This window comes from Argentina silus (genome assembly GCF_951799395.1).
Source record: "Argentina silus genome assembly, chromosome: 11".
Lineage (NCBI taxonomy): Eukaryota > Metazoa > Chordata > Actinopteri > Argentiniformes > Argentinidae > Argentina > Argentina silus.
In genome coordinates, this window is record NC_139665.1 from 12104774 (window position 1) to 12130792 (window position 26019).

The window sequence follows — 26019 nt, forward strand, 5'->3', positions numbered from 1 at the left end:
ACAGAGGCTAGTGAAGGGAGACCTGGAGATGCATAGAGACAGAATGTTCATTTTATAAGCTATGAAGATTGTGAGGAAAAACAACGAACATGAAGTACACACAGAGTGGCCAATAAACTGAACATATACTAAACGTGTGTGTACTGTGCCGTGCACGTGTGTGCGTGTGCGTGTGTGTGTGTGTGTCCTATACACCAGTGATTCTGAGAGTATTTCCTTACAAAACTCCACTTCATCAAGATATCTGATAATATTAAAAAGTATTACAAAACAACTGAGGTTTTTCTTTGTCCTGATGTGGAGCCCGGTGCTGTGGTCCGGGCGTCCACTAGAACATAAAGGAAGGATCACTACTTCAACAGAACGGACAATAATGCTTTACAACTTCAGGACACGTGATATGACATACAGCATTTGATATCAGGACATGAAATACAGTATCTTTGACCTGTACAACATTATACGACAGTGTATAGAATCATCTGATTTAGCTTAGTAGAAAAATATCTGTGGATGGAAAATTCCAGACCGCCCCGCCCCCCCCCCCACACCCCTTCTCCCGATCGTAACCACAACACGACCAAAATGAATCATATCGTGAAAAATAAATCAAAATAGTTAATTTATGAACTATAAACTGGAAATCTAACGGGAGCCGTAATCATTTGGTGAACCGCCTGTTCCGTTTTCTGTAACGACAAATGCCTTTGGAGCAAAGCTGATACACAAATAAACCAAATAGAAAATGCCCTCTGAAAGGAATTCAGTCGGTATACAGTATGTGGTTGCACCCACCCACCCACCCACTCTCCACTCTCCATAGACTAAGTCCCAGGCCTCTCTCCTCTCCCACCAGCCCCTCTCTCTCTCTCGCCCTCCTATGGGGCTAATGTGCACCTCTCTCCTCTCCTGTTGCTTGAGGCAGTATGAAAGTACGGGCAGTAGGGGGCGCAATTCACGGAGGGTCTGCTGGCGGACATGACCCGTCGCAAACTACGGTGGTTCAGCAGGACCTAAAGGAGACGACTTGGTTTGAGGTTGGCGACAGATTCTGGGCCAGGTAAGATCATCATCATCGTCATGTTTAAAAACAAATGGTTGAATGTGCTGATTTGCTGTAACATCGACTCGGAGTACTGTGGGAGGGGGAAAGGAAAGGAGTGGGGCTGAGAGGGATCAAAAAAGACGACAATGAACTGTCAACATCTCGTCAACCTTAGAGTCTCTCCACAGATTCTAATCTACGCCCAGGAAAAAACATGGATTTAAAAAGGGGCAATCTGGGATTGGTACATCCGTTTTGGACTTCTAAATGAATTATACATAGCCATTGATTTTTTTTAATTTTTATAATAAAACATAGAAATACTTGGTGAGCTTAGTTCAACGGTCTTATCAACGGCCCCATCAGAACCGAAAATACAAGCTTGTTTTTTTCAATTGTTCACAAACGCTGTATAGCTTCAAACACGGTTAAAACTATCCTTTTCATCTCATGGAGGGTCAGTCCATGCAGCCATAGCTCCGTCTATGAAACTGAGAGTTACTGTACATTTCTCCAGCCCCATCCCTCAGCTGTTTATCAAATAAAGTGACGGGGTGACCGCTTTGCTGTCCGTTGAATCCCAGATTGCCCCCTTTTAAAAGCACCGTTTAACAACAAAGGTCCATTGATGATGACATCACCGCCTGGCCCAGTGTCTCATGGCTGTTAACAGGGACTCTAACGAGCTCACCCTGTCTGGGGCAGCAGATAAAACCGGCTCTCAGACTGTTTAAGTGCTCCCGGCCATAAACCTCTCAGTCCTAACAGCCGTGATGAAACATGCGGTGGTTGTCCGACCAGGAAGCGGAGGAGAGGACGACAATATGTCTCCCATTAACAGCATATGACAGGGCTTTTTACAGCTATCACCATGGAGACGACGTGCTGTGAACGTGTGTGTGTGTGTGGTCAGCTCAGGAATGCACTAAACTGTCCCCTCATCTGTTGTGCTTTAATTAGTCACGCTTGCCAAGATTCACAGACTCTCGACTCAAGGGATGTGATTATCAGCACGAGTCGTGAGGGAAAAAAAATACTACCGATACATCTTGATGACGATAATGAAGAGAGGCAGGAGTAAGAAATTATTATTATCGAGAAATCTCGGGCCTTAACTATAGTCCTTGTGAATGCCTTTTGGTTTGGAACCAGTGGAGCTGGACAGGAAAGGCAGAGAGGGGGGGAAGTCAGGTGACCGTGCGGTTCAGCGCCGCATCCTAAAACGCTCGGTTTGAAACAGAGAAGAACTTCCAAGAAGAACCTCCAAAAAGAACCTCCGTAGACCATAGAAAAAGACGCGCGAGCGGCCATTTTGAATGAGAGCAACCTTGTGCATCCTAGCAACCTAAAACATCCTAAAACACTTGGTTTGAAACCAAGAGGAACCTCCCTGAGGGAGGAGCCCTAGGTGCCAGAGAAGGTCACATGTTGTCCATATATAGTAGGCCGTAAAAAAACAAACACGCATGAGCGGCCATTTTGGATTAGAGCGCCTAGCGCTGGGGTGCAAGTCAGAAGCAAGGAGCCTCCGCCTTGTGCTTGGTTTGGAACCACATGTGAAAGGCATACAATTTCCCAGAGTTCCTTTGAGTGAGGAAGAGGAGGGGTTTGCTAGGCAGACCCAGTCCTGGCAGGCTGAGGCCTGATGGGAATTGTAGTATATTAAGTGCATGTTTGTGGACTGCCTCTGCCAATGCATCAACAAAGTCGGACTCCATCTGATGGATGGACAATGTAGCAGGGTGGGTGGAGGATGATTCAGAGACTGTGGTTGCTATAGTGACATGATGGGACATGGAGTCATGGAGACCGCTGTTAAAGCACACTTTCTTCTTTCCATAAACATATACTTTTGAAAAAAATCTCGATTTGGCAGATACAGTTCCCTAGTGGGGTTCGGTTTTCATGAGTGTACGCAGAACGTCCGAACCTTCTACACATGTTGTGTTGAACACAAGCTTCTGAGCAAACATGCTACGATACCAACATCTCAACTGTGAAGTCATGATGTGCGTTTGGTGGGAGATCAGCGCGTGGTGACGTTCTGTGAGGCCGGTTCTACACACGGGTGTTTGACTTGCTGTGTTCTTCAAACGTCCTACGGAGCAGGAAACTGACTGTGGTTCAAGATTCAAGATCTTTGAACTGTATGTTGCTGTCGCAAACTTACAACATCAAGGTGGGGGGGTGGGGGGGGTTCAATACATCAGTTTGATAAGAGGGACATGCGATAAGATGGACCTGTGATCTTATCTTCTGGAAAAATCCTTTTGATTCGATGATTTAAGAGCATGAACGTTGTGAGCGATAAGCTTAATGCCTCTGTGAGCCTGTAGCAATAACATGTTTTTCAAAAGCAACATAAAATGACACTTCAAAATAAACTTCAGAACTCATGAATATACACACGTACGAGAGCTACCAAATATCACCAAATACTGCCGGCAGTCTATCGGTCGAAAGAAAAAAAACAAAAAACGTTATTTGCCCTCAGATAATCCCTTACAAATATCAAATCATATAAACATCAAATGAAAAAATACAGCACCCTATAAATAAGTAGAATTAAAAACCAAAACTCTATGTAAGATATATAGCAATGAAACAAACCTACAGTAAATAATAACAGCAATCCACTACTTTGTGAGAAGATTATAAACAATAATGATAACTCATAAAACAGCTCAGAGCAGAGGGTGGCAGTTGTGCACTTTAACTGTATGCACGTATGCGAGAAAGTACTCCGCTCGGAACCATAAAAACACAGTCCTCACACACACAGACACACACACACACACACTAGGGGGAGGCAGTGGGCTGACAGGCACTGAGGGCAGGGTAGGGGAGAGATACATCTAGTGGACTGGATCTGAAACAGTGGGAGTGTAGTTGACTCAATGCTCACGCTCTCTCACGCACGTGCACGTGCACACACACACACACACACACACACACACACACACACACACACACACTACAGTATAGACACAGACAACCATGTGGCCACCAACCCAATCTTACCCCCACCCCCACCCCCCAATGAGACAGGTTTCTATCAGTACTCTCGTAACAGCAGGCTATGTTCAGCCTCTGGAGGCCTCTCTGACATCTGTCTGACGTTTCTCTGACGTCTCTCTGCCGGTTCTCTTGTCCTGGTCGGCCTGTGGAAAGGTGAGGTGTAAAGACGGTGTTGGCAGGACACAGAACCGACGGGTCCATTATCCAGACCGGCAAAACCAGAACCCAATCATGTCAGCAAGTACAGTACAAAGCAGTTCCACCATGTCATGTATCAACTAACCGATGATGACCCCCAACCTTTCTCAGACCCAAATGGGTTTTCTGTTTTGTTTTGTTTTCGACAGTAACTCTCTAGCTTTTTACGTTTCGTAAAAGATTCCCTCAACTTGTACTCTTTAGAGTCGACTGACTGTGCAATCTCATTTTGGCAATCGAACAGCTCTCTATATATTTATATGTAAAAAACCAAACAAAAACAGAACACATTTTTTTATATCCTTGGAGGAGTTAGTTAGCTCGGAGGGCAGACACGTGAGTTCCTCTTCAGGTGTGTGTGGGGGGGGGCCCTCCTGGCCATCACATGGCTGTCAGCAGGATATAGGAGACACAGGGGTCAAAGTTCATTCATCCTCCTCCTCAGTAACTATGCCAACTATGGTCTTTAGAGTCTTCTCTTCAGAATCACACACACACACACACACACACACACGTGCGTACATGTGCAGAGTGGAGTGGAGGAGTGACACAGAAAGAAGCATGCTGCCCTTTGAAAAGACACAAACACACACACAAACACACACACACACAGTGAAAAAGGCCAAAGGGTTGTAACAGTCACTGGACAGTGTGGGAAATGAGGCGTCTCACAGTGTGAGGGGAGGTCTGGACACTGAGGCGACTGGGAGAGAGAAGACAACAAACTCCATTAAGAAATGTAGCTCTTTGTCTTTAAAAACACACACACACACACACACACACACGCACACACGCACACACACACACACACGCACGCACACACACACACGCACACACACAGACACACAGACACACAGACAGACGATTCTCCTCCTGTGAGATTATCCATCCTTTAGACCGCTGATGTTGCAGGGCTTGCCTGGGATTGAGTCCAGGTCTAGACTTGAGCTGTGGGTTGAACCCCAGCAGAGGTCTCGGGTGCACCAGTAGCTGGTGGTGGTGGTGGTGGGGGGGGGTTAGAGTTAGGGTTACAGCAGGGCCTGGGGCCACCAGGACGGCTAAGTGCTTTTCTTTTCTCAGTAAAAAAAAAAAAAAAAAACTGTGAAACCACTCCTTGTTCCGAGGGAGAGAGTCTGGGTAACAAAAATGGCCGCTGAGCTTGGCTTTGGCAGTGCCCCTGTCTGTCTGTCTGTCTGTCTGTCTGTCTGTCTGTCTAATAGGAGCAGAGCAGGGGGTCAAAGGGTCAAACGGTGAGGTCATGAGAAGGAGGAGGGAGGGGAGGGGCAGATTGGAGGGTGGGGGGAGGGGTGGGCTGGTTCAGAACTCCCATTCTGAGGGTTCCTCTTTGACAGCTGCCTTCTCCAGTCTGTGGATGATATTATTGAGGTTTGCTGCTTTTTTCTTCCGCAGGTTGTTGTCCCTGGGGTTCCTGGCCGGGGCCCTAGCGCCAGGCGCTAACTCAGAGGGGGGGGCCGCAGCCTCTGGGAGGCTGAACACGCTCTGGCCTCCCCCTAGGGTGCTGCTGGTGCTGGTGCAGGAGCCCGGCCCGGCCAAGCCTGAGGTAGTGCACTTTCCCTGGGCAGGGGATCCACCCGCCGCCCCTGCTTCAGCCCCGGCCTCCTCCTCCTCGGGCCCCGCTGGGCCCCCGTGGCGCCCCTCCACCGTGGGGTCGGACTCGTACCCGTCGCAGCTGTCTCCCCCCTCGCCCCCCTTGGACCCCCGGAGGGACGGGGAGCCCCCCTCGCCAGCGGCCCCCGCCGCCTTGATCTCCTCGATGAAGAGCTCCCGCCGGATACGGGACCTGGGGAGGGACGTGTGACATGAGGTGAGATCAAGGAAAACATCACTGGAAATCATTTCCAAACCATCCACTCTGAAATCCTCACTTATTCCCCCATCTCCACTCTATCTATCAATACAAACATATTCAACACCCAAACATCTGTGTCAGCTGTGCTTACAGTACCAGTCAAATGTTTGGACACACCTTCTCATTCAATGGTTTTTCTTTATTTTTTATTATTTTCTACATTAGAGATAGATTAATATTGAAGACATCAAAACTATGAAGGAACACATATGGAATTATGTAGTGAACAAAAAAGTGTTAAACAAACCAGGGTATGTTTTATATTTTAGATTCTTCAAAGTAGCCACCTTTTGCTTTGGTGACAGCTTTGCACACTCTTGGCAAGTTTGTGTCCAAACCTTTGACTGGTACTGTATATATACACTCACACTTCCAACATTGTTGTGGAGTTTCTGCTGCTATTAATACACCACCTTATGTTTTTGTTTATTGTCTATATTTATTATTGCATTGTTGACAGCTGATTGTTGCACTGTTGAGGAGTTGCTTGACCTAAAGCATTTCATTGCACTGTATCTAGTATACTGTCTACTTGACAAATACAATTTCATTTCATTTGAGGACTGCCTCTAAATCGATATATAAGACAGTAGTAGGATCTACTGGTTACCTAACCTTAAAAAGGTACAATGTGTAAAAAATTACGGGGTGCTTAGTGGCGTAGCACACTAATGCGCATACCACGTAATCGCAAGGTTCCTGGTTCGATTCCGACCCTTGACCTATCTTGCATGTCATCCTTCCTCTCTCTCACCCATCCTTCCTGTCGATCTCTACTGTCTCTATCCCAATAAAGCAGAAATGCCCTAAAAACATATTTAAAAAATATATATATATATTTTTTTTTTTTACAAATTGCAAATTTACAAATTTAACCCAGCGAGCAGAGCAGCTGACCTGTGATTGTGAAACCAGTTGATGACGGTGCTGGTTTTGAGGTTGAGGTGGGAGGCCAGCTCCTCGATGGTCTTGGGGGAGGGGTAGGGCTTCTGGAGGTAGGCCTGCTTCAGGGCCTCCTTCTCCTCGGGCCCCAGGACCACCCGAGCCTTCTTAAAATGCTGCTGCTGCCCGGGGCCAGGCTGGGGGCTGGAGCTCTGCAGGAAGTCTGACCCTGCCGGGCCACCGTCTGCCACCGAATGGTTGTCACTCAGGGAGCTGAGGCGCCTCTTCATGTAGGCTGAGGAGACACACACACACACACACGTTAAGGATTCATTTGAACCCCTCTTGATTTACATTTATGGCATTTAGCAGACGCCTTTATCCAAAGCGACTTACCACAAATACATTTGTTTAAGTAAGTGAATCATCTATCCATCAGTCATCATAAGATAAAGTAATCAATGCTCACACCAGGTGCCATTGGCAGTCACAATGCTATTTTTTAAATAATTTTTTAATTTTTTAATTTATTAACAGTAGAGAAACATGTACAGGGGGGTAGTGGGGGTGAAGAGGTCTTTAGGAGGGACCATTAAGACGTAGCCTGAAGAGATGGGTCTTCAATCTACGGCGGAAGATCGGTAGTGACTCTGCAAGATTGGTAGTGACTCTGCACTGACTCTGTAGTGATTGTGTCTTGGGTCTCCTGGAAACATTTCTCTGGGTCATGAGTCTAAGCATACATCTACCCTGTTGTGAATTCATGGCCTATCTCCCAAAACAACAGATGGTTTCGGAGCACAAAGGACAAAAGATTAAACTGTGTGTTCTGCTCTGAAGAAGTCAGTTACACCTTCCTGTGACGTCCAAGAAAGGTTTGACCCCCGGAATTCTGTTCCATAAAAGCCTCAATATTTGACTGCCTAAACCTCTTGAATGTCTCTTCTCCCTTTTCCGGACCTCAACCACTAGGGGGTGGTGTTGTTTCACATTTGCACTGCAACGGCTCCCAGGAAACATCCTAACGTTCCACCACCGACCTCCTGAGGCACAGAGGCTGATGAACACACATCTACAATGCATCTGACATTCTCTAGTCTCAACGATGCACGCTGGGAACAATACATACGTGTGTGTGTGTGTGTGTGTGTGTGTGTGTGTGTGTGTTGCCCCATAGCATCACAGCACAGGGGTCAAACTCTTGGCTTGTGGTGTCCTCTCCTCTCCTCTCCTCTCCTCTCCTCTCCTCTCCCCCCTCCCCCCCTCCAGGTTTACTCGCACTGCTCTCTGGGTAATTTGCAGAGGTCACTGGACTGAAACCAGAGCATGGTGGAAAAAATGACCCTAACCACGGATGGGATTATGGAGTTTTCCCCTCTGATTGGTTTAAGGTTTTAAGGGTTTCAGGGACAGTTAACTGACCATAGATTGGTGCCTATGGCGCAAAAAAGGTCACTTCCAGCCTGCACCCAGGACACACTACACTACCCAGAATACACTGCGCTAACAAAGTGTACATTGTGTTCGGGAAAGGAGGAGCGGCGTGATCCCGACTCGGAGAGAGAGAGAGAGAGAGAGAGAGAGAGAGAGAGAGAGAGAGAGAGAGAGAGAGAGAGAGAGAGAGAGAGAGAGAGAGAGAGAGGGCAACTTGCAGTAGCCACACACACACACACACACACACACACATACACACATACACACATACACACATACACACATACACACATACACACACACACACACTGGGGGACAGAGGGAAGATGGACGACACCGGGAAGAAACAGAGTAGGGGGAGGAGAGCGAGAGGAGAATAATGATAATGAAAAGGTCTGACTAATTGATAAGCATGATATTAACTGATGATGATGATGATGATGAAGACCAGCGATGATGACTTAGGCAGGTCCCTGGGGGGCCAGTGGCTGTCACATCCAATAACGTGTGGAGTCTGTGTCCATGATCTGTTCTGACAGCGTGTTAGTGTGTGTGTGTGTGTGTGTGTGTGTGTGTGCAGAGAGCATCAAAAGCCTGTGGACGCTGTCTTTTGCAGCCATTTTCTACTGTGTGTGTGTTTTCGTGTCTACGACTGGGTTAGTCATTCCAACTGCACATAGTAGCGTGTATGTTTGTGTGTGTGTGTATGTACCTTTACCTTTCTTCTCCAGGGTTAGTGTGTGTGTGTGTGTGTATGTACCTTTACCTTTCTTCTCCAGGGTTAGGGGTTAGTGTGTGTGTGTGTGTGTGTGTGTGTGTATGTACCTTTACCTTTCTTCTCCAGGGTTAGGGTTAGGGTTAGTGTGTGTGTGTGTGTGTGTGTGTGTGTGTGTGTGTGTACCTTTACCTTTCTTCTCCAGGCGTTTCATGTCCATGAGCTTCTCCACCTTCCGCGGGTCCTTGAGCCACAGCTCCATGCGGACGAAGGGCTCCCTGCCCTTCAGGCTGAGCTTGTGCCAGGGCTTGGGCCTGGCCAGCAGGTCAGACACGGAGCCCTGGGTCAGGCCCAGGATACTGTCCCCAAACAGACGCTGACCTGAGGAGCGGGAGGGGGGGGAGGCAGAGAAAGGGGGGGGGTGACGTCAGGCTGGAGACACTGGCAGTAATTTGGATGAGGGAATGAGTTTGGGAAATTACTTTACAGAGAGAGAGAGAGAGAGAGGGAGGAGGGGCAGAGAGAGAGAGAGAAGGGGGGGAGAGAGAGAGAGAGACACACACCCACACCGAAATCTCACCTAGATTATTGTCGGTCAGGACCTCTTTGACCTTCTTGGTGATGACGTAGGTGTCCAGCTCCGAGGACGCGGCCACCACCTCCTGGATGTTGAGGCCCGAGGCCAGGGGCAGAGGCAGGGGCAGGGGCAGGGGTAGGGGCAGCTGTAGGGGTAGGGGGGCGCCCAGCTGCTGGGGCTCCCCGCCCGAGGGCTCGCCTGATGGGGGCTCCACAGAAGAGGCCTGGAGGGTCAGAGGGTCTCCTCCACCTCCACCAACTCCTCCTCCTCCTCCTCCTCCCAGAGCGTTGACTGACTCCTCCAAGGAGCTGAGAGGGGAGTCAGGGACGGGGCTGCAGCTGGCCGAGGTCTTCGGAGTGTCCTCTGGTGGACGGGAGGTAAAAGACAGGAAGTTAGAGCTGGAAGAGCACGCTGGCAGGGGTAGAAAACACCTCTCCCTCTCTGAGCATGTCTCAATCATCTGAAGTACGGGAATACTTAAAGAAGCCTCATCACGCGGTAATACACACACACGTTACACAAGTTGACCTGGCGTTTGCCCGTTGTTACGATTCGACGCCTAAACGAAGAGAAAACATCGCGGCGAAAACGCTAACGGCGATGGGGGCTAGCGTTAGCGTTAGCCTGCTAGCACAAGCTAACTTCTGAGGAGAACCTCTCACGCTTCAAATATATATATATTTTTTTTTAAATATGGATCGGGGAGCTGATCGGGAGCCCAGGGAAGAAGTGTCGTATCTGGCTTGAGGGGAGTTTTCTCCACACCCGTCCCCCACACCCAACAGATCCCTCACCACCCCACCCTCACCCTCACCCCCACCCCCACCCTTGCTGTAGCAGGCAGGGAGGCAGGCAGGCAGGCAGGCAGGCAGGCAAGCAGGCTGGAGGAGAACATCCATGGAGGAGCTGTCAGGCTAGATCATATCCTCTCTCTGCCTCCAGAGAGAAACCCCCTGCTGGTTGACATCTGGCCCTGCCTGGGACCCCGCTCTGTCCCTGACATGACCACCCAACCCCCCCCGCACCCACCCACCCACCCCCCCCCAGCTACACACTGGCTAAAAGAACAGCAGCCCCACTCCCAGGGCATTACTGAACGTGCGTGTGTGTGTGTGTGTGTGTGTGTGTGTGTGTGGTGTGTGTGTGTGTGTAGCTACTGAGACAGCAGTGCAGATGCATTCATTTACAGCTCAGCTCATTCTGTACAGCGGCTGACTGTAATTTGTGCTTGAGAGCGAGTTGTAAAAATGGGTTAGGCTACACAATTATCGTTATATTGTGTGTGTGTGTGTATGTGTGTGTCTAAGGGTATTTTCACATATGGTCTCCTTTAATAACTAAACTCTTTAACTCTTTAAGGGATAAATTTTTAAGAGGTGATTTTTTATGAACAGTTTCAGCAATGATGAGGTGTCAGACCGGTTTGGAACTCACTGGTCACTGCTGCTTTGCACCTTGGGTAATTGCACATTGATTGAGCAAGTGACACGTACGGCAAGCACAGGGGGCCAAGAGAGTCATGCCGGGATTGGACAGAGCGGTTCCAATGACGACTGGACTGGGGAGGTCTTTGCGGTCACATTGCACACAGAAAACAGAACCGAAAGTGAACCCTAAAGTGAACCAGCTCAGACCGCCTCCCAAAACGGTCTCAGTTTGGTACGGTTCGCTTTAGAGGGGTCAGAGTTTAAATGTTGGCGAACCACTGAGTTCACAAAATTGGCTGAAAGGGAACCAGTGTGAAAATGAACAAGCTGTGTGTGTGTGTGTGTGAGACAGGTTCCTTACCTTGGGTCAGAGCAGACAGGAAGTGTGTGTTGTGCCCCAGGTCCCCATTGAGCCAGAGCTGCATGCGCAGGCCTCTCTGGTTCATCTTGCTCCAGGGTTTGGGTCTCGACAGTCCGTCACACACACTCCCCTGAGACAGGCCCTAACACACACACACACACACACACACACACACACACACACACAGTGTCAGTCACTCATTAGAAAATTAGATTTAAAAAAAAATAAAAAATGACACGGATCCAATATTTTCCGTTCATGTGACGACGAAGCATATGGTTTGATGTACAGAACCAATGACTCGGGACATGGACTCATACTGACACAAGCCGTCGCCGTCTGAAAGCAATCTGACAAAACTTTGAGCGTCATGTCCCTTTAAAGCCAGCCAAGGCCCCGGTGGAGGTCCTGGAGATTCCCTCACCTCTTTAGAGTCCTCCTGGGGGTGGTTCTCCTCTCCTCCACCCTGTGTGGCCGGAGTTCTGCTGGGGTCTGTCTGCATGCCGCCCCACCACTGGTCCCTCCAGTGACCTCCGCCTCCTCCAGCCCGGGCCGAGACCTCCGAGCTCCTGCCCAGCCACGGCACCCCCTCGGCTGGGCCGTCGGGCCCCGCTGCCCCCCCCCTTCCCCCCTCCCGCTTCACGCTGCGGCTGAAGTTCAGGAGCGGAGAGGGGGAGGAGGAGGAGGAGGAGGAGGGGGGGGGCTTCTTCAGGCAGAGGGCGACGGGGTTGTAGGCGGAGAGCAGCATGTCCTTCTGGGAAGAGGTGGAGGAGGAGGAGGAGGAGGAGGAAGAGGAGGCTTTGAGGAGGGGCTCCAGAGAGGCCTGCTGGGCTTCCATCTCGCGGCGGGCCTCCTCGAGGATGGAGCGAATGGCGTCATCCGAACCGCCTCCGGCCCCGCCCCCTTTCAGCCCCCCGCAAGAGGGAGGGGCATGGGGTATGTCCGCTGGGGGGAGAGATGAGAGGAGGGATGATCAGAGAGGGAGAAATGAGAGAAGTCAAATGGAAAAAAGTCTGTGGGAGTCGAGGATTATTTAATCAAAGACTTTGACCCATTCTGTGGATCGAGGTGGATTATCGACCCACCAGCGAGCGAAGCTGAGAGATGGAGAGATGGAGAGAGGGAGAGAGAGAGAGAGGGAGAGAGGGAGAGAGGGAGAGAGGGAGAGAGGGAGAGAGGGAGAGAGGGAGAGAGGGAGAGATGGAGAGAGGGAGAGAGGGAGAGAGAGAGAGAGGGAGAGAGGGAGAGAGGGAGAGAGGGAGAGAGGGAGAGAGGGAGAGAGAGAGAGAGGGAGAGATGGAGAGAGGGAGAGTTGGAGTGATGGGAAGAGAGGGTCTCACCTGCTTTCTGAACCTGCAGCTCTCTCTTGGCCTGCTCCAGGATCGACCGGATGGTCTCGTCTGACCCGCTCTCTGGGCTGCGGATACGGGTGGTGATGTTACCTACACACACACACACACCGAGAGAGATTATACGTACTATCGAGTGAAAGTGAGAAGGTATTTTAACCGCAAAAATCACTGTTGGAGCAAAGGATGTTGATGAAGGGGGGATGAAGGCTGTTGGTGAAGGGGACCGTGTGAACAGGCAGACACAGGCAACAACAACCAACCAACACCGATACTCACAGACACACTAGTTAGTCACACTATGGAGGCACAATACAACCATCACACCAGACTAGAGACAGACAGACAGGCAGACAGGCAGACAGGACACAGACAGAGAGGCAGGCAGACAGAGAGGACACAGATAGACAGACAGACACAGTCAGGACAGACAAATAGGACACAGATGGATACAGACAGACAGGACACAGATAGACAGGCAGTCACAGTCAGGACAGACAGACAGGACACAATTGGACAGACAGACAGACAGACGGACAGACAGGACACAGATAGACAGGCAATCACAGTCAGGACAGACAGCCAGCCAGACAGGACACAGACGGACAGACAGACAGACAGGCAGACAGGCAGACTCCACCCTGGCCAATGGGCTGAATGTGGGAGCTACAGGGCCAACAGAGGGACAACAGGCACCAAGGTTTAAGGTGAAAGTCATTCGGGACATTCTGAGGGCGACTCTGTACACACCAGGAGCCAAACTCCAACCACCATGACAGGAACACGCTGTCAAGTCAGGTTCTGCCAGGCCCAAAAATGGGCAAACACACTTTGTAGCAGGCTAAAGCTGCTGGTTCACTGGTCCCACACACACACATACACACACAACCACAGACACACACACAGGCTGTTAGTTAACATTCCCCACTAAAACTTTGTGACTGCTCATAAACTCCGTAAATTACACACACTGGCATTCGCCTGACGTCAGTCGTTGTAACAGTGGTGAGGGTTGGGCTGTTGGTTTGTTGGTTTGTGTGTGTGTGTGTGTCTTTACTGCCTCTCACACAAAACATTTGAGACTTGACACACATCACAGACACATTCCACCCACCCACACACACTACAACAAACATCACGGACATACTACACACACGACAGACGACACACACAACACACACCACAGTGCCAGAGAACGATGTGCAGTGTGTGTGTGAGTGTGTGTGTGAGTGTGTGTCTGTGTGTGTGTGTGTGTGTGTGGGACCGACCTGTCCGCGAGGCAGCCTCGGAGGTGGCTCTCCGCTTCGGTGCGTCCTGTGACACGTCTGTCAAAATAACAACAAACAACAAACACCCGGCTGTTACTCCCCTTCACCACCGCCGCCATCTTGGGGCTTCTCTGTGTTCTGACTGTGAACTGTGGAGGGAGCCTGCTGAACCTGGCCTGCACACCGGGACCAGGACGGTCCTTTCTACTTTTGTGTTTTCAATCTTTCACACAACATCTACCTCCACACACACACACACAACGCGCACACACAACGCGCACACACACACCGCGCACACACACACCGCACACACACAACAATGACAACCTAGGACCAGTGAAGGTGCCTCCTCCATGTAACCTAACACAAACACGATGGGAGGAGGAAGAGGGGGAGGAAGAGGAGGAGGAAGAAGGGGGCGGGGGGGGGGGGGGGGTGCAAAACCAGGACAGTTTGAAATGAGTCTGTTATATCTGCCCAGCACGGGATAATTATTATTTATTTTTTTAAATGACGATGTCGCAATAAAGCTCTCCTCTCGCCCCTAACCCCTCTGAGGTGGGACTTTCTACACCGCTCTCCATGAGACGACGGCAGAATTGGAGAATTCTACTTGAGGCCCGGCTCGACCCAGATGGGTCCAAAGCCCAAAGGCGGGCCCGTGCCAGGTCTAGTCTGACCTGGGTTAACGGTACCGCTGCCTTGCCTCAAGGTCAATTGACTACCGTCAGAGGTTCATGTATGGATCAGGGGTACCATCACCTCAGCCACTGTGTAGGGGGGGTCACGGTCAGGTGAGAAGAAAGCTTTTCCTGAACTAAGCTCAGAACGACAAGCCAGTCAAAGACGCAGACACAGACGCAGACACACACACACACACGCTTAAAACACAGAGGAAAAACAAATCAGGAAACACGTGTGCGCACACACACACACACGCACACACACTCATTGAAATGGCTAATTCTAGAATAAAGAGTGTCAGATCAGACGGGGGGGGGGGGGGGGGGGATAAGACCACCCACCTCTCTGTCGCCCCTGGATACTGCGCACCGCCAGGATGTTCTGCTCGTCCGCCAGGAAGTGCCTCATCTTGTGGAAGGGCTCCTTCCCTCGGACCGTCAGCTTGCTCCAGGGTTTGGGCCGGGCCAGGATCTCGCTGACGGAGCCTTGGGACAGGCCCAGGACGTAGTGGCCGAACACCCGCTGGCCGATGTTGTGTTTGATCAGCTGTTCCTTCACCTGCCGCGCGATCTCACATGTCTCCATGTCCTCGCCCTCCGACCCCCCCCCGCCGCCGCCGCCTCCCGCCCCCTCTGATTGGCTGGGGGAGGGCGAGGGCGAGGGGGCGCTGCCGTTCACCGTGACGTCCGGGCTGAGGGGGGGCTGGTGGGGGCTGGCGGGGAGGGGGAGGGGGACGGAGCCGGAGCCGGGCACGGAGGTAGGCCCCGGGGTGGAGGTGGGGGTGTAGGGGGCGAACAGCAGAGGCCCACCCCCGCCGCCACCCCCACCGCCGCCAGAGGTGTCCTGCAGGGCTTTGGAGTACAATGTCTGCATGAGCTGGCGCTGCAGCAGGGGGTTGAGGGCCAGCTTGCCCCCCAGCAGGGGGAAGGGAGGGGGGCTGTAGAAGTCCTGGCCGATGCCCGTTGGGGTGAAGGGGTGGGTCCCGTTGGTGGTGGCGGCGTTAGGGGGGTCGGTGGGGGTCCGAGGCCGGGGGAACTGGGAGGAGGAGGAGGAGGAGGAGGAGGAGGAGGAGGAGGAGGACGGGCGAGATGGGGGGAGGGGGGAGGAGCAGGGCACGGTCTCCTTCGTGGATATGGGCGCCACTTTCCCTTTCCGCCTGGCTGACCCTACAAGAAAGGTCAAACACAATGCATTATGGGGGAGTCAACAAAAAAAGGGGGTCCGAAAAAAAAAAAAAAAAAGAAAAAAAAGTTATTTATTTTATCAAAGTTTTTTTTCTTCTTCTTCTTCTAAACAAATAGTTGTTGTTTTGTTGTTTTTTTGCTTAACCCCTCTAGACAAGATGCCCATGCATTTGTGATTTGTACCTTTCTTGTAAGCGACAGCCTGGAAGAAAAAAAAGAAGCATATGCATGTACTCTCACACTGCTCAAAATGGCTGCCATTAAACCTCACTCCTCTCTGCCCAGGCCTCAGTCTCTCTTAGGGCAGAGGTCCAGTCACACACAGACACACACACAACCACACACTCCCAGGCAGGGTCGGGGTGCCAGAGTCCAGCCCAGTCCCTCTGTCACTCTACTCATTGCCTCCCCTACATTGAGTTCAGTCACTGGAATAACCAGGAGCTCATTGGTTGAGTGGCTGCATGACTACCATGTAAAGAGTGGATCTGATTGGACACGTGTGGGAGAGGAGGGTTTGATTGGTTCAAGTGTACAGCAGCACGCGCTGTTCCTTTGTCTCGGTTGACAGTCTTGAGCTCCAGAGGTCATGAGAGGTCGTGAGAGGTCGTTCTATCCTTCCATTCCATTTGGTTGTACGGTAAATGAGGGAAAAAAACGTCCTTGTTTCTCAAGGAGAATTGCAACATAATACATAATGTATAATATAACAACAAAATGTATTAAAAAAAAAAAAAAAAAAAAAAAAAACATCAAGGGGTTAAAATTATCAACAATTTGCCAAAATGTGATATTGCACAGCTCTGTCGACACTAAACTAATCCTTGAGTATCGTGAAACAGACCTCATTATTGACCGTTTTGAAACCTCGCTGATCGACTACAGTAATTCATCCGAAACACACCTGAAAGCAGGAGTTTAAAGGACAACGCTGACAGAAGAACCAGAAACACAACCCCTGCGCACCTGAGAGGGAGACCCCTCCACCTGAACCCCATCAGCAGACTCCACTGAATAAACCAACCCTCTGGTATTGTGGATTTGAATAAACCAACCCTCGGGTATTGTGGATTTGAATAACCAACCCTCGGGTATTGTGGATTTGAATAAACCAACCCTCTGGTATTGTGTATCTGCATATCCTGTTGTGTGAACTGCTCCAGAGGGTTGAACCCAGAGAGAGCGTGTCTTTTAAAGCAGAATGTAGAGGTGATATCTGGATGATGAGAGTATAAATGAATAAAACAGAAACATTCATATCATAATGAGCGACCAATGGGCTGACTGACGTGGTGCGACCCAAGGGTCAGTCCTAGCCCCTTCTGGCATGTGAGGGCTGACAGCAGACAGCACTCAAACCAGCATTTCTCTCCTCCCAGACACTGTGTATAGAGCGAACGTCAAGTCTACCAGCAGTTAAACCGTTCCTTCTCCCACATCTGGGCCGGGGGGGCGGTTAACCTCACATAAAAGTCTTATGCAAAGCAAACAGAAAAAAAACAATAAAACGGGTAAAAACACCCTTAAAAAGATTGATGGGAAAATAATTCTCAGAGAGAGAGAGAGAGAGAGAGAGAACGCCAGAGAAAGTGTGCGTGTCTCTGTGGTGTGTGTGTGTGTGTGTGTCTCTGTGGTGTGTGTGTGTGTCTCTATGTTCTGAGTTGCAAAGACAAGAAAGACACACCAGACAAGCTTCGGTCCGAACCAAACCTGTTCCATCCCGTCCTGGCCTGCTTGAGACCAACATGCTTCCGGTCCAAGATCAGCTGCAGACTCAATGTCTCATTCACTCTTTCCCAAATGTCTCATTTCATTTTGTCACCATCGGTTCTATTTATGGGACTGACCTTATCTTTACCTGGTGGAGCCCATCCTATGGCTGTGAGGACCCAAACCCCAGGCCTTAACCCAGATTGTAGCCCCTAACCCAGGTTATAGCCCCTGACCCTGGCTATAGCCCACAACCTCGGTCCCCAGCCACCCAGCCCAGGTCCCTAGCCCCTAACCCAGGCTATAGGCCCCAGCCTGGTACCTAGCCCCAGTCCCTAGCCCCTAACCCAGGCTATAGGCCCCAGCCTGATCCCTAGCCCCTAACCCAGGCTATATAGGCCCCAGCCTGGTCCCTAGCCCTGGTCCCTAGCTCCTAACCCAGGCTATAGGCCCCAGCCTGATCCCTAGCCCTGGTCCCTAGCCCTGGCCCCTAGCCCCGGCCCCTAGCCCCCAGGGGAGACTCACCGCTCAGCTCAGTGTTGGCGATGCGCATGGAAGCGCTCTCAGACTGCATGCTCCGGTTCTTCTCCAACAACAACACCTCCAGGGGCTTAGAGCAGTCCTGAGAGAAGAGGGGAATGGAGAGGGAGAGAGGGAGAGACAGGGGGAGAGGGAGACACAGGGAGAGAGAGAGAGAGAGTGAGAATAGAGGGGGACGACAGAGGGAGAGAGAGAGAAAGGTTAAGTGAGAGAGGGAGGGATAAGATTATAGATTGAGGTAGAGATTGACATATAGAAACAGAGGTAAAATGAAGAGAGAGAGAGAGGTTAAGAGAAATTAGGATAAGAGAGCGAAAACCAAATGACAAGTCTAATGTGTTTCACAAAAACAGAAAGTTGTTGTTAAAACCAGAAAGAAAAACAAGAGTGACTTCTGGCCGTTCAGTGAGTGAGTTTACCTGCACTAAACCGTCCGATGGGCCGATCTCCATGGACTTGAGGATGCTGTGGAGACACAAACTCAGCATGAACTCATGGTCAGAGAGAGAGAGAGAGATACAGAGAGAGAGAGAAAGAAAGAGAGAGAGAGAGAGAGAGAGAGAGGGGGAGAGAGGGAGAGGGGGAGAAAGGGGAGAGAGAGAGAGAGAGAGAAAGAGAGAGAAAGAGAGAGACAGAGAGGGGAAAAAAACAAACAAAAGAAAGAAATCCTTCTCAGAGGAATGTGTTTCCGTGGGGGGAAAGAGAGGGAGGTTATCAATCTGAACCCTGCAGAACTTATCTGTCTGATTATCTAAAGTACTTTCACGAATAAAGGATGAATTCACACACGCAGACGCTCCACGTAATTGAGTTTGAGATCTGAGGGCAAGACACGCATGCCTGGTAACGATGTTAGAGGGCTTCAAAGGCCACCGATAAATAGATCAACCCAGTATGCACACACACACACACACACACGCACACGCACACGCACACGCGCACACACACATGAACACACATACACACGCACGCGCACATACACTCACCTCAGCTCCTTTTTCACCTCCTCATAGTCAGCCTGGTCCTGCAGCTTCTCCTCCAGTTGCTGAGGAGGACAGAAGACAGGACCAAGTCAAGTCAATCTCAGTCACAATCTCAGTCAATTAAATATCGATTTTGTGTACAAGAGTGTGTGTGTGTGTGTGTGTGTGTGTGTGTGTGTGTGTGTGTGTGTGTGTGTGCACATATGTGTCTTGGTGTGTGTGTGTGTGTGCATGCGTGCGGCACGTGTGTGTGTGTGCGTGCATGCGTGGGCCTACCTTGAGCGTGTCCGTCTTGGTGGAGAGCTGCTGCTCCAGCTGGGTGATGTGGCTCCCGGAGGTCTCGCGGAGTTTGGACAGGCTGGCCTGCAGCCTCTGCACGTCCTCCACCAGCTGCGCCGTCTCCCTCTCCTTGGCCCCCAGCTCCGCCTCCAGGCTGGATCGGCTCCCCGCCTCCCCCGCCTGCTCCTGCGCATCCCATAGGCCAATCAACCAGTCAGTGGACCAATCACAGCCTCCCGCTTTGCCCGCTCATTTCCCCACAGATCTCAAAAGTTCAACCGACCGATTGAAACCTCCACGGCCCCGATCCTGTCGGCCGATTGGTCGGTCAAACGGTCGGTCGGTCAGTCAGTCAGTCAGTTAGTCAACCAGCCAGTCAAGCCACAATAAATGGATACATTCAGATTAACATATATGGATCTATCAATCAAAGAAACGGTCCATCACCATCTCCACAGCCTGCTCCTGCAGATCAATTCTTGTTTGATGTCATTCAATCAATCAATCCACCAACCAATCAACCAATCAGGAACAGCGTACCATGTCTGGGGCGGTCTGGACGTGGCTGGCCAGCTGCAGGGATTGGTTGGAGGAGGTCAGCTGATCTCTCAGAGAGTCCACCTCCCGCTGGGCCGCTTCCGCTCGCTAGGAGGAGGTGAGGGTAGAGGTCAGTCTCCACGGTTTAGAACCTTCAGCTACAGTGTGTGTGTGTGTGTGTGTGTTTTTCATGCAGCGAACCGTCTCTCCCTCCAGCCACAGACAGATGTTGTTGTTGTGTGTGTGTGTGTGTGTGTGTGTGTGTGTGTGTTTCATGCATCTAACCCTCTCTCCCTCTGGCCACAGGTCATCTTATAGGGGCAATAATGACCGTTAACAACATTGACATCGACACTGCTGCCCTGAGAGCATAAACGAGGGAGATGAATATCAGATTACTATGGAAACCTCTGGGGCGTTCCTCCCCACGATGCATCCCTTGTTTGATCAGTCAGACCTCACTAATCCTCAGGGAGAAATGAGGGTAATTTCAGCTCTCATCTCATCATTTTGTTTTTTTCCCTGTGAGGTCACCGGAGGATGTAAAAAAAAAAAAAAGACCTCGGAACAAACGAGATATGAAGTTTACGTAGGTTCAGGCAGGAGACTTTAAGGGTTAGGGGCAGCTGGTGGTCAGCTGATCTCACGTACGCAAAACACATCACGTGTTCAGGGGACGAGGCTTCAAAGAGCCGAGTTTGTTGGTCGTCCCACTCACCGCCCCCAGCCTCCACCCCAGCCTCTACCTGCCGCCCCAGCCTCCACCCCAGCCTCTACCTGCCGCCCCAGCCTCTACCCCAGCCTCCACCCTAGCCATACCCCAGCCTCCACCTACCGCCCCAACCTCTACCGCAGCCTCCACCTACCGCCCCAGCCTCCACCCCAGCCTCTACTGCCTTCTAATATTCTATTTTATGTTGTTTAACTTCAGGCAGGGAGCTATATCAGAGCAGAGCCGTACCTAACGTATCACCCTTCTATATCAGAGCAGAGCCGTACCTAACGTATCACCCTTCTATATCAGAGCAGAGCCGTACCTAACGTATCACCCTTCTCATTAACCGTGTTCAACAGACGTACGTGTCCTGACTGAAACACACGTTCACGGTCTTGTTACGGTCCTGTTTTCCACGCGAGGACGATAGCGTGAACGTTTGAGCCTATCGTCTACGGCGGTCGGCGGTGTGCAGGGCGGAGACTCACCTGATTGGCTCTGTCCAGGTCCGTCATCACCATCTCGATCTCGTCGGCTCTGATTGGGAGAGAGGAAGAGGTGTTGTTACCGTGGGCGCAGCGGGATGGAGAGTGACACGGGACAAAATACATGGGAACCAAACTCAAACACACCGGGGTATTATTGTACGAGGGCTGATGACAGAGTGTACAGTACCGTGAGTATACAGCCAGCATGCCTGGGAGTGTACATTTGTGCATTGTGAGAGTGTGAGAGTGTGTGTGTGTGTGTGTGTAGTATACATCATCCCGTGCCCTTTTAACCCTCTCAATTTCACCTTAATCCTTTGATTGTGAACCCAATAACCCAAACAGCTTGAGAGAGAGTGTGTGTGTGTGTGTGTGTGTGTGTGTGCGCACGCAAGCCCCTAAATCCAAGCCACACTAAAACAGAGGGATTACACTAATAGAGTCCTGAGTCTTAATACACACTAATCTTAATCTAATCTGGGCTCATCTGTTCTATCTGTGATGGTGGCCAGCAGGCCGATTCAACCACTGGTCTGGTCTGGTGATGATGATGATGGTGGTGATGATGACAATGGTGGTGGTGATGATGATGATGATGGTGGTGATGATGATGGTGGTGGTAGACCAGCACGGTGTCTGTCTGGTCTGAGCACCGTAGCAAACCAACAGCAGGGACAGGAGGTCAACACTGTGCTGCAGGCCCCACACACACACACACACCAGCCCCGGGACGAAGGCTTTTATTGGCCGCTCGCTTTAATGCTCCCTAATGGAGGAATGCATCTATGGTATCAACACAGGGCACCGCACTCCTGCTCTCAGACTGCTTTTAGTCCCGACCCAAAGCACAGGGCACCACTAACGCAAAGGCGCTTTTCAACACACAGTGTTTCTGCTTGGACACACACACATACACACACACACACACACACACACACACACACACACACACACACACACACACACACACACACACACAGAGCCCGCCCGCCCGCCCGCCCGCCCAAAATGTTCTGTGTTTTAATCAAAAGTACAGACGCACAAAGTCGTCTTAAATAACCCTTTTGGGATTTGTCTGGATTTGGGGCGGAATTACAAAAGGGAGCAGGACTGGAGGACCAATCAGATCAGAGGAGAGGAGAGGGGATTTGTCTTCTCGTGCGGTTGGTCGGTCGGTCGCTGAACCCGATCCACACTAGCAGGATCTGAGCCGAGCCGGGCCGGGCCGGGCCGTACCGGGCTGGCTTGGCCTGGTTCTGAGCGTCCACCACAATTATCGGTGCTGGAAAGGACCGTGTGAAGGGAAATGTTCGAGCCGGTGCTGTGCGGTTTGGGTCGGCCCTGGAGTGTGTAAAGCACCGGAGGTGTACAGGAGTACAGTTGGTCATGATGTATTCTGACTGATGACACCAGCTGTTTACCCTGTCCAGCGCCCCCTGCTGTATGTAACACATCGTGAGTTTTCTGATAGGTATATATTAAATCAGTGTGTGACATCATCGAAAATAGGACAGGAGGGGAGGTCACAAAGAAGCATGACGTTCCCTAGCAACCGTATCCATGCTCGGTGAGAGGAGGCGGCATTCTAAATGAGCAATCAGGAGGTCGTTAGGGGTCCCGACAAACCGGGCTGCCGAGTTTGATTGGGGGAACGGTAATCAGGTGAGGGGCAAGACACACACACACACACGCAGCCACAGGGGGGGGCTGGAGAGGACTTGTCTCACCAAGTACTAAGACACAGCTGGCAGCGCGGGGCAGCAGGATTCTCTCCCTCCCTGTTCTCTCCCTCTCTCTCTCTCTCTCTCTCTAAAAGGAAAGCCTCCCGGTCCACTGTGACATCCATCAGTAAATCCTTTGAGACTCACACACGGCCGTGCCCTCATTTCCTGGCTCTTTGGCGCTCCTCTGACTGGTGTTCGTTCTCTCTCTCTCTCTCTCTCTCTCTCTCTCCCTCCCTCCTTCTCTCCTTCCCTCTCTCCCGCCCGCCCCATCCCTTTCTCTTTCATATCCTGATGCCGGCAGGATATTGCTCCAATGAAGACCCAAAGACGTTTGTTTCCCTCCTCCACTGTGCTCTCTCTCTCCCTCTCTCCCTCTCTCTCTCCCTCCCTCCTCCCCTTAACAGCCAGTTTGCCTTGTGCTCTTCTCCTTTTCATCCCTCCATTCCCTTCCCTTCTTATATTCTTCCATTGTTTCTTCACCACTGAGTCGTAGGGCTGTCAGAGGGGCTGAGGGGGTCTGAGTGGATAATGTGTGTGTGTGTGTGTGTGTGTGTGTGCATTCTGCACCCAGAGCTGTCTCTATGCATGTTGGCCTGTTAGCAGACTTTAGCAGTGTAGAGGGTCGTCTTCTGTAGGCTTTACAGAAGTCCTTCAACATGAACGGCCAATCACACCACAGAACACGACCTTTAGTATTTAGCTAGATTTAGCTTGTGAACACGCGGTAAAATACCAGAGGAAAATGTATGCTGTGACTTTTGATTTTTTTTAAAGGTATTACTGGTGGAGCAGGTATTTTGATGTCAGCACAAGCCGCACGCACATACACGCGCACAGACGCACGCACGCACGCACGCACGCACGCACACACACACACACACACACACACACACGCTTAAGCAGTGCTGCCACAGTCCTCAGAGCTTGTGGATCGATAGATCATAAATCTTTAACAGAGACAAAATGGGAAACGGGAAACACATGAGCAACCAGACCCTCACCGTGCCAGTTACGCCTGCCCACACACACACATACACACACACACACACACACACACACAGAGTATGTGAGAGTGTGTGTGTGTGTTTGTTTGTGTGTGTGTGTGTGTCTGTGTGCGTGCAAGGGATATTACCAGATTGAGAGGAGAGGGAGACATCAGCCTTTTTTTCAACTGTTAGGAACATAACTCCTCTCTCCTCCTCTCTCCTCTCTCCTCCCCTCTCCTCCCATCACTTCCTCCTCAATAAGCGTTGGAGGAGAAGAGGGGAGGAGCTTAGATCTTCTCCTCCGCTGCGTTTTCAGGAGGAGGCGAGAGGAGGATGGAGGAGAGGAGGTGAGGAGGATGGAGGAGAGGAGGTGAGGAGGGTGGAGGATGGAGGAGAGGAGGTGAGGATGATGGAGGAGTGGAGAGGAGAGGAGAAGAGGTGAGGAGGATGGAGGAGAGGATGAGAGGAGGAGAGGAGGTGTGGAGGAGAGAAGAGGAGGAGAGGAGTCGTGTTCCAAACAATTGAGAAAAGGCTTTAGTCACGCAATGTTCTCCTACGGGCCAATATGGAAAGTAAGCTAGGATGTGTGTGTGTAAAAAGTGTGTGTGTGTGTGTGTACTCGAAAAAGTAGGCACACACAGGGTTAAGTTCACCCATGTTCTGCCAAACTCTGATGTTTTGCTCAGCCAAGCAAAGCATTGCATTAAAATTTCAGATCACTGCACGTGTGTGTGTGTGTGTGTGTGTGTGTGTGTGGTAACGGAGGTAACAGGATTTGCCTGGGAGGGAACATCAAGGGGGGGGGGGGGGGGGTGAGGGAACGGAGGGGGGGGACAGAGAGGGGGGGGAGGAATCAGAGAGGGAGGGGGGAGGTGAGGAATCAGAGAGGGAGGGGGAGGTGAGGGAACAGGGAGGGAGGGGGAGGTGAGGAATCACAGAGGGGGGGGAGAGAACAGAGGGGGGGGTGAGGAATCAGAGAGGGGGGAGGGAGGTGAGGGAACAGAGAGGGGGGGGAGAGAACAGAGGGGGGGGTGAGGAATCAGAGAGGGGGGAGGGAGGTGAGGGAACAGAGAGGGGGGGGAGAGAACAGAGGGGGGGGGGGGGGGGGTGAGGGGATCTCTAATAAACCAGAAGACCAATCCTTTAGTGCCATCACACTGCATGAGAGGTCTGCCATCACACACACACACACTTGAAATACCCACGCAAAAATATGAACCCACACGTGATGCACACGAGCATCCGCATTCTGCATGCGCATCCACACACACACACACAGAGACACACACACACACAGAGACACACACACACACACAGAGACATACACACAGAGACACACAGAGACACACACACACACACACACACACACAGAGAGCCAGCCCGGTGGAGGTAAGGAGGGAGTGAGGGCAGAGCAGGAGAGAACAGGATTCAGAGGGAGAACAGAATTGATCTGTTGTCAGGGGCGATCGATGCAACAGCTGTGCTAATGGAGAGAGTAAGTATCTGACCCAGGGGGGGGGGGGGGTTTGGGGGGGAGAGAGACCTCAGAGCCCGGTCCTGAGGAGGAGGAGGGGGACCTCAGAGCCCGGTCCCGAGGAGGGGGGGGGGGGGAGGGGACGTCTCAGAGCCCGGTCCAGAGGAGGAGGGGAGGGGAGGGGGGGGCTCAGAGCCCGGTCCAGAGGAGGAAGAGGGGGGACGGGTTCTCGGTCCAATCTCATCCATACTGTGTACTGTCATCAGCTGACCTGGGGGTGGGGGTGGGGGTCTGTGGTGACTCTGAACACCTGTTCAGTGACACCTGAGGGAAGCCCGTGGGGAAAAGAGGAGTGGAAAAGTCTAAAGGGAGGACAGGAGTGAGGCCAAAAGGGACTAATTAATTCGGCCTGTGTGTTCTTGTGTCCAGTGAACACTAGGAATTATATATATATAATTTGACTCACATTCAGATTAAAGCAGATGAAATTAGCATCACCAAATGCCACATCGCTGCTGCCTGAAATCAGAGCCACTGAGTCGCCTGGACTGCCCCTTTAACCCAGACGAGG

The 26019-nt window shown here is 51.2% G+C and overlaps 1 protein-coding gene across 2 annotated transcripts in view; it reads right to left on the reverse strand.

The window, feature by feature from the left end:
• Positions 1-834: 834 nt before the first annotated feature.
• LOC310812369 (homeobox protein cut-like 1) overlaps positions 835-26019 on the reverse strand; it is a 57051-nt gene continuing 31866 nt past the window's right edge. The window contains exons 9-23 of one of the 2 annotated variants that reach the window (XM_083680894.1): positions 21265-21313; positions 20065-20169; positions 19522-19710; positions 19249-19307; positions 18682-18727; positions 18248-18344; positions 15170-15994; positions 14145-14201; positions 12868-12969; positions 11952-12472; positions 11528-11669; positions 9743-10102; positions 9355-9543; positions 7029-7308; positions 835-6062 (exon numbers count right to left, since the gene is read on the reverse strand). In XM_083680894.1, coding sequence (XP_083537020.1) covers positions 5579-6062; positions 7029-7308; positions 9355-9543; positions 9743-10102; positions 11528-11669; positions 11952-12472; positions 12868-12969; positions 14145-14201; positions 15170-15994; positions 18248-18344; positions 18682-18727; positions 19249-19307; positions 19522-19710; positions 20065-20169; positions 21265-21313 — 3505 coding nt within the window. In that variant the 3' untranslated portion in view covers positions 835-5578. The remainder of the gene's footprint in view (positions 6063-7028; positions 7309-9354; positions 9544-9742; positions 10103-11527; positions 11670-11951; positions 12473-12867; positions 12970-14144; positions 14202-15169; positions 15995-18247; positions 18345-18681; positions 18728-19248; positions 19308-19521; positions 19711-20064; positions 20170-21264; positions 21314-26019) is intronic. The other variant, XM_083680895.1, reaches the window with a different exon arrangement.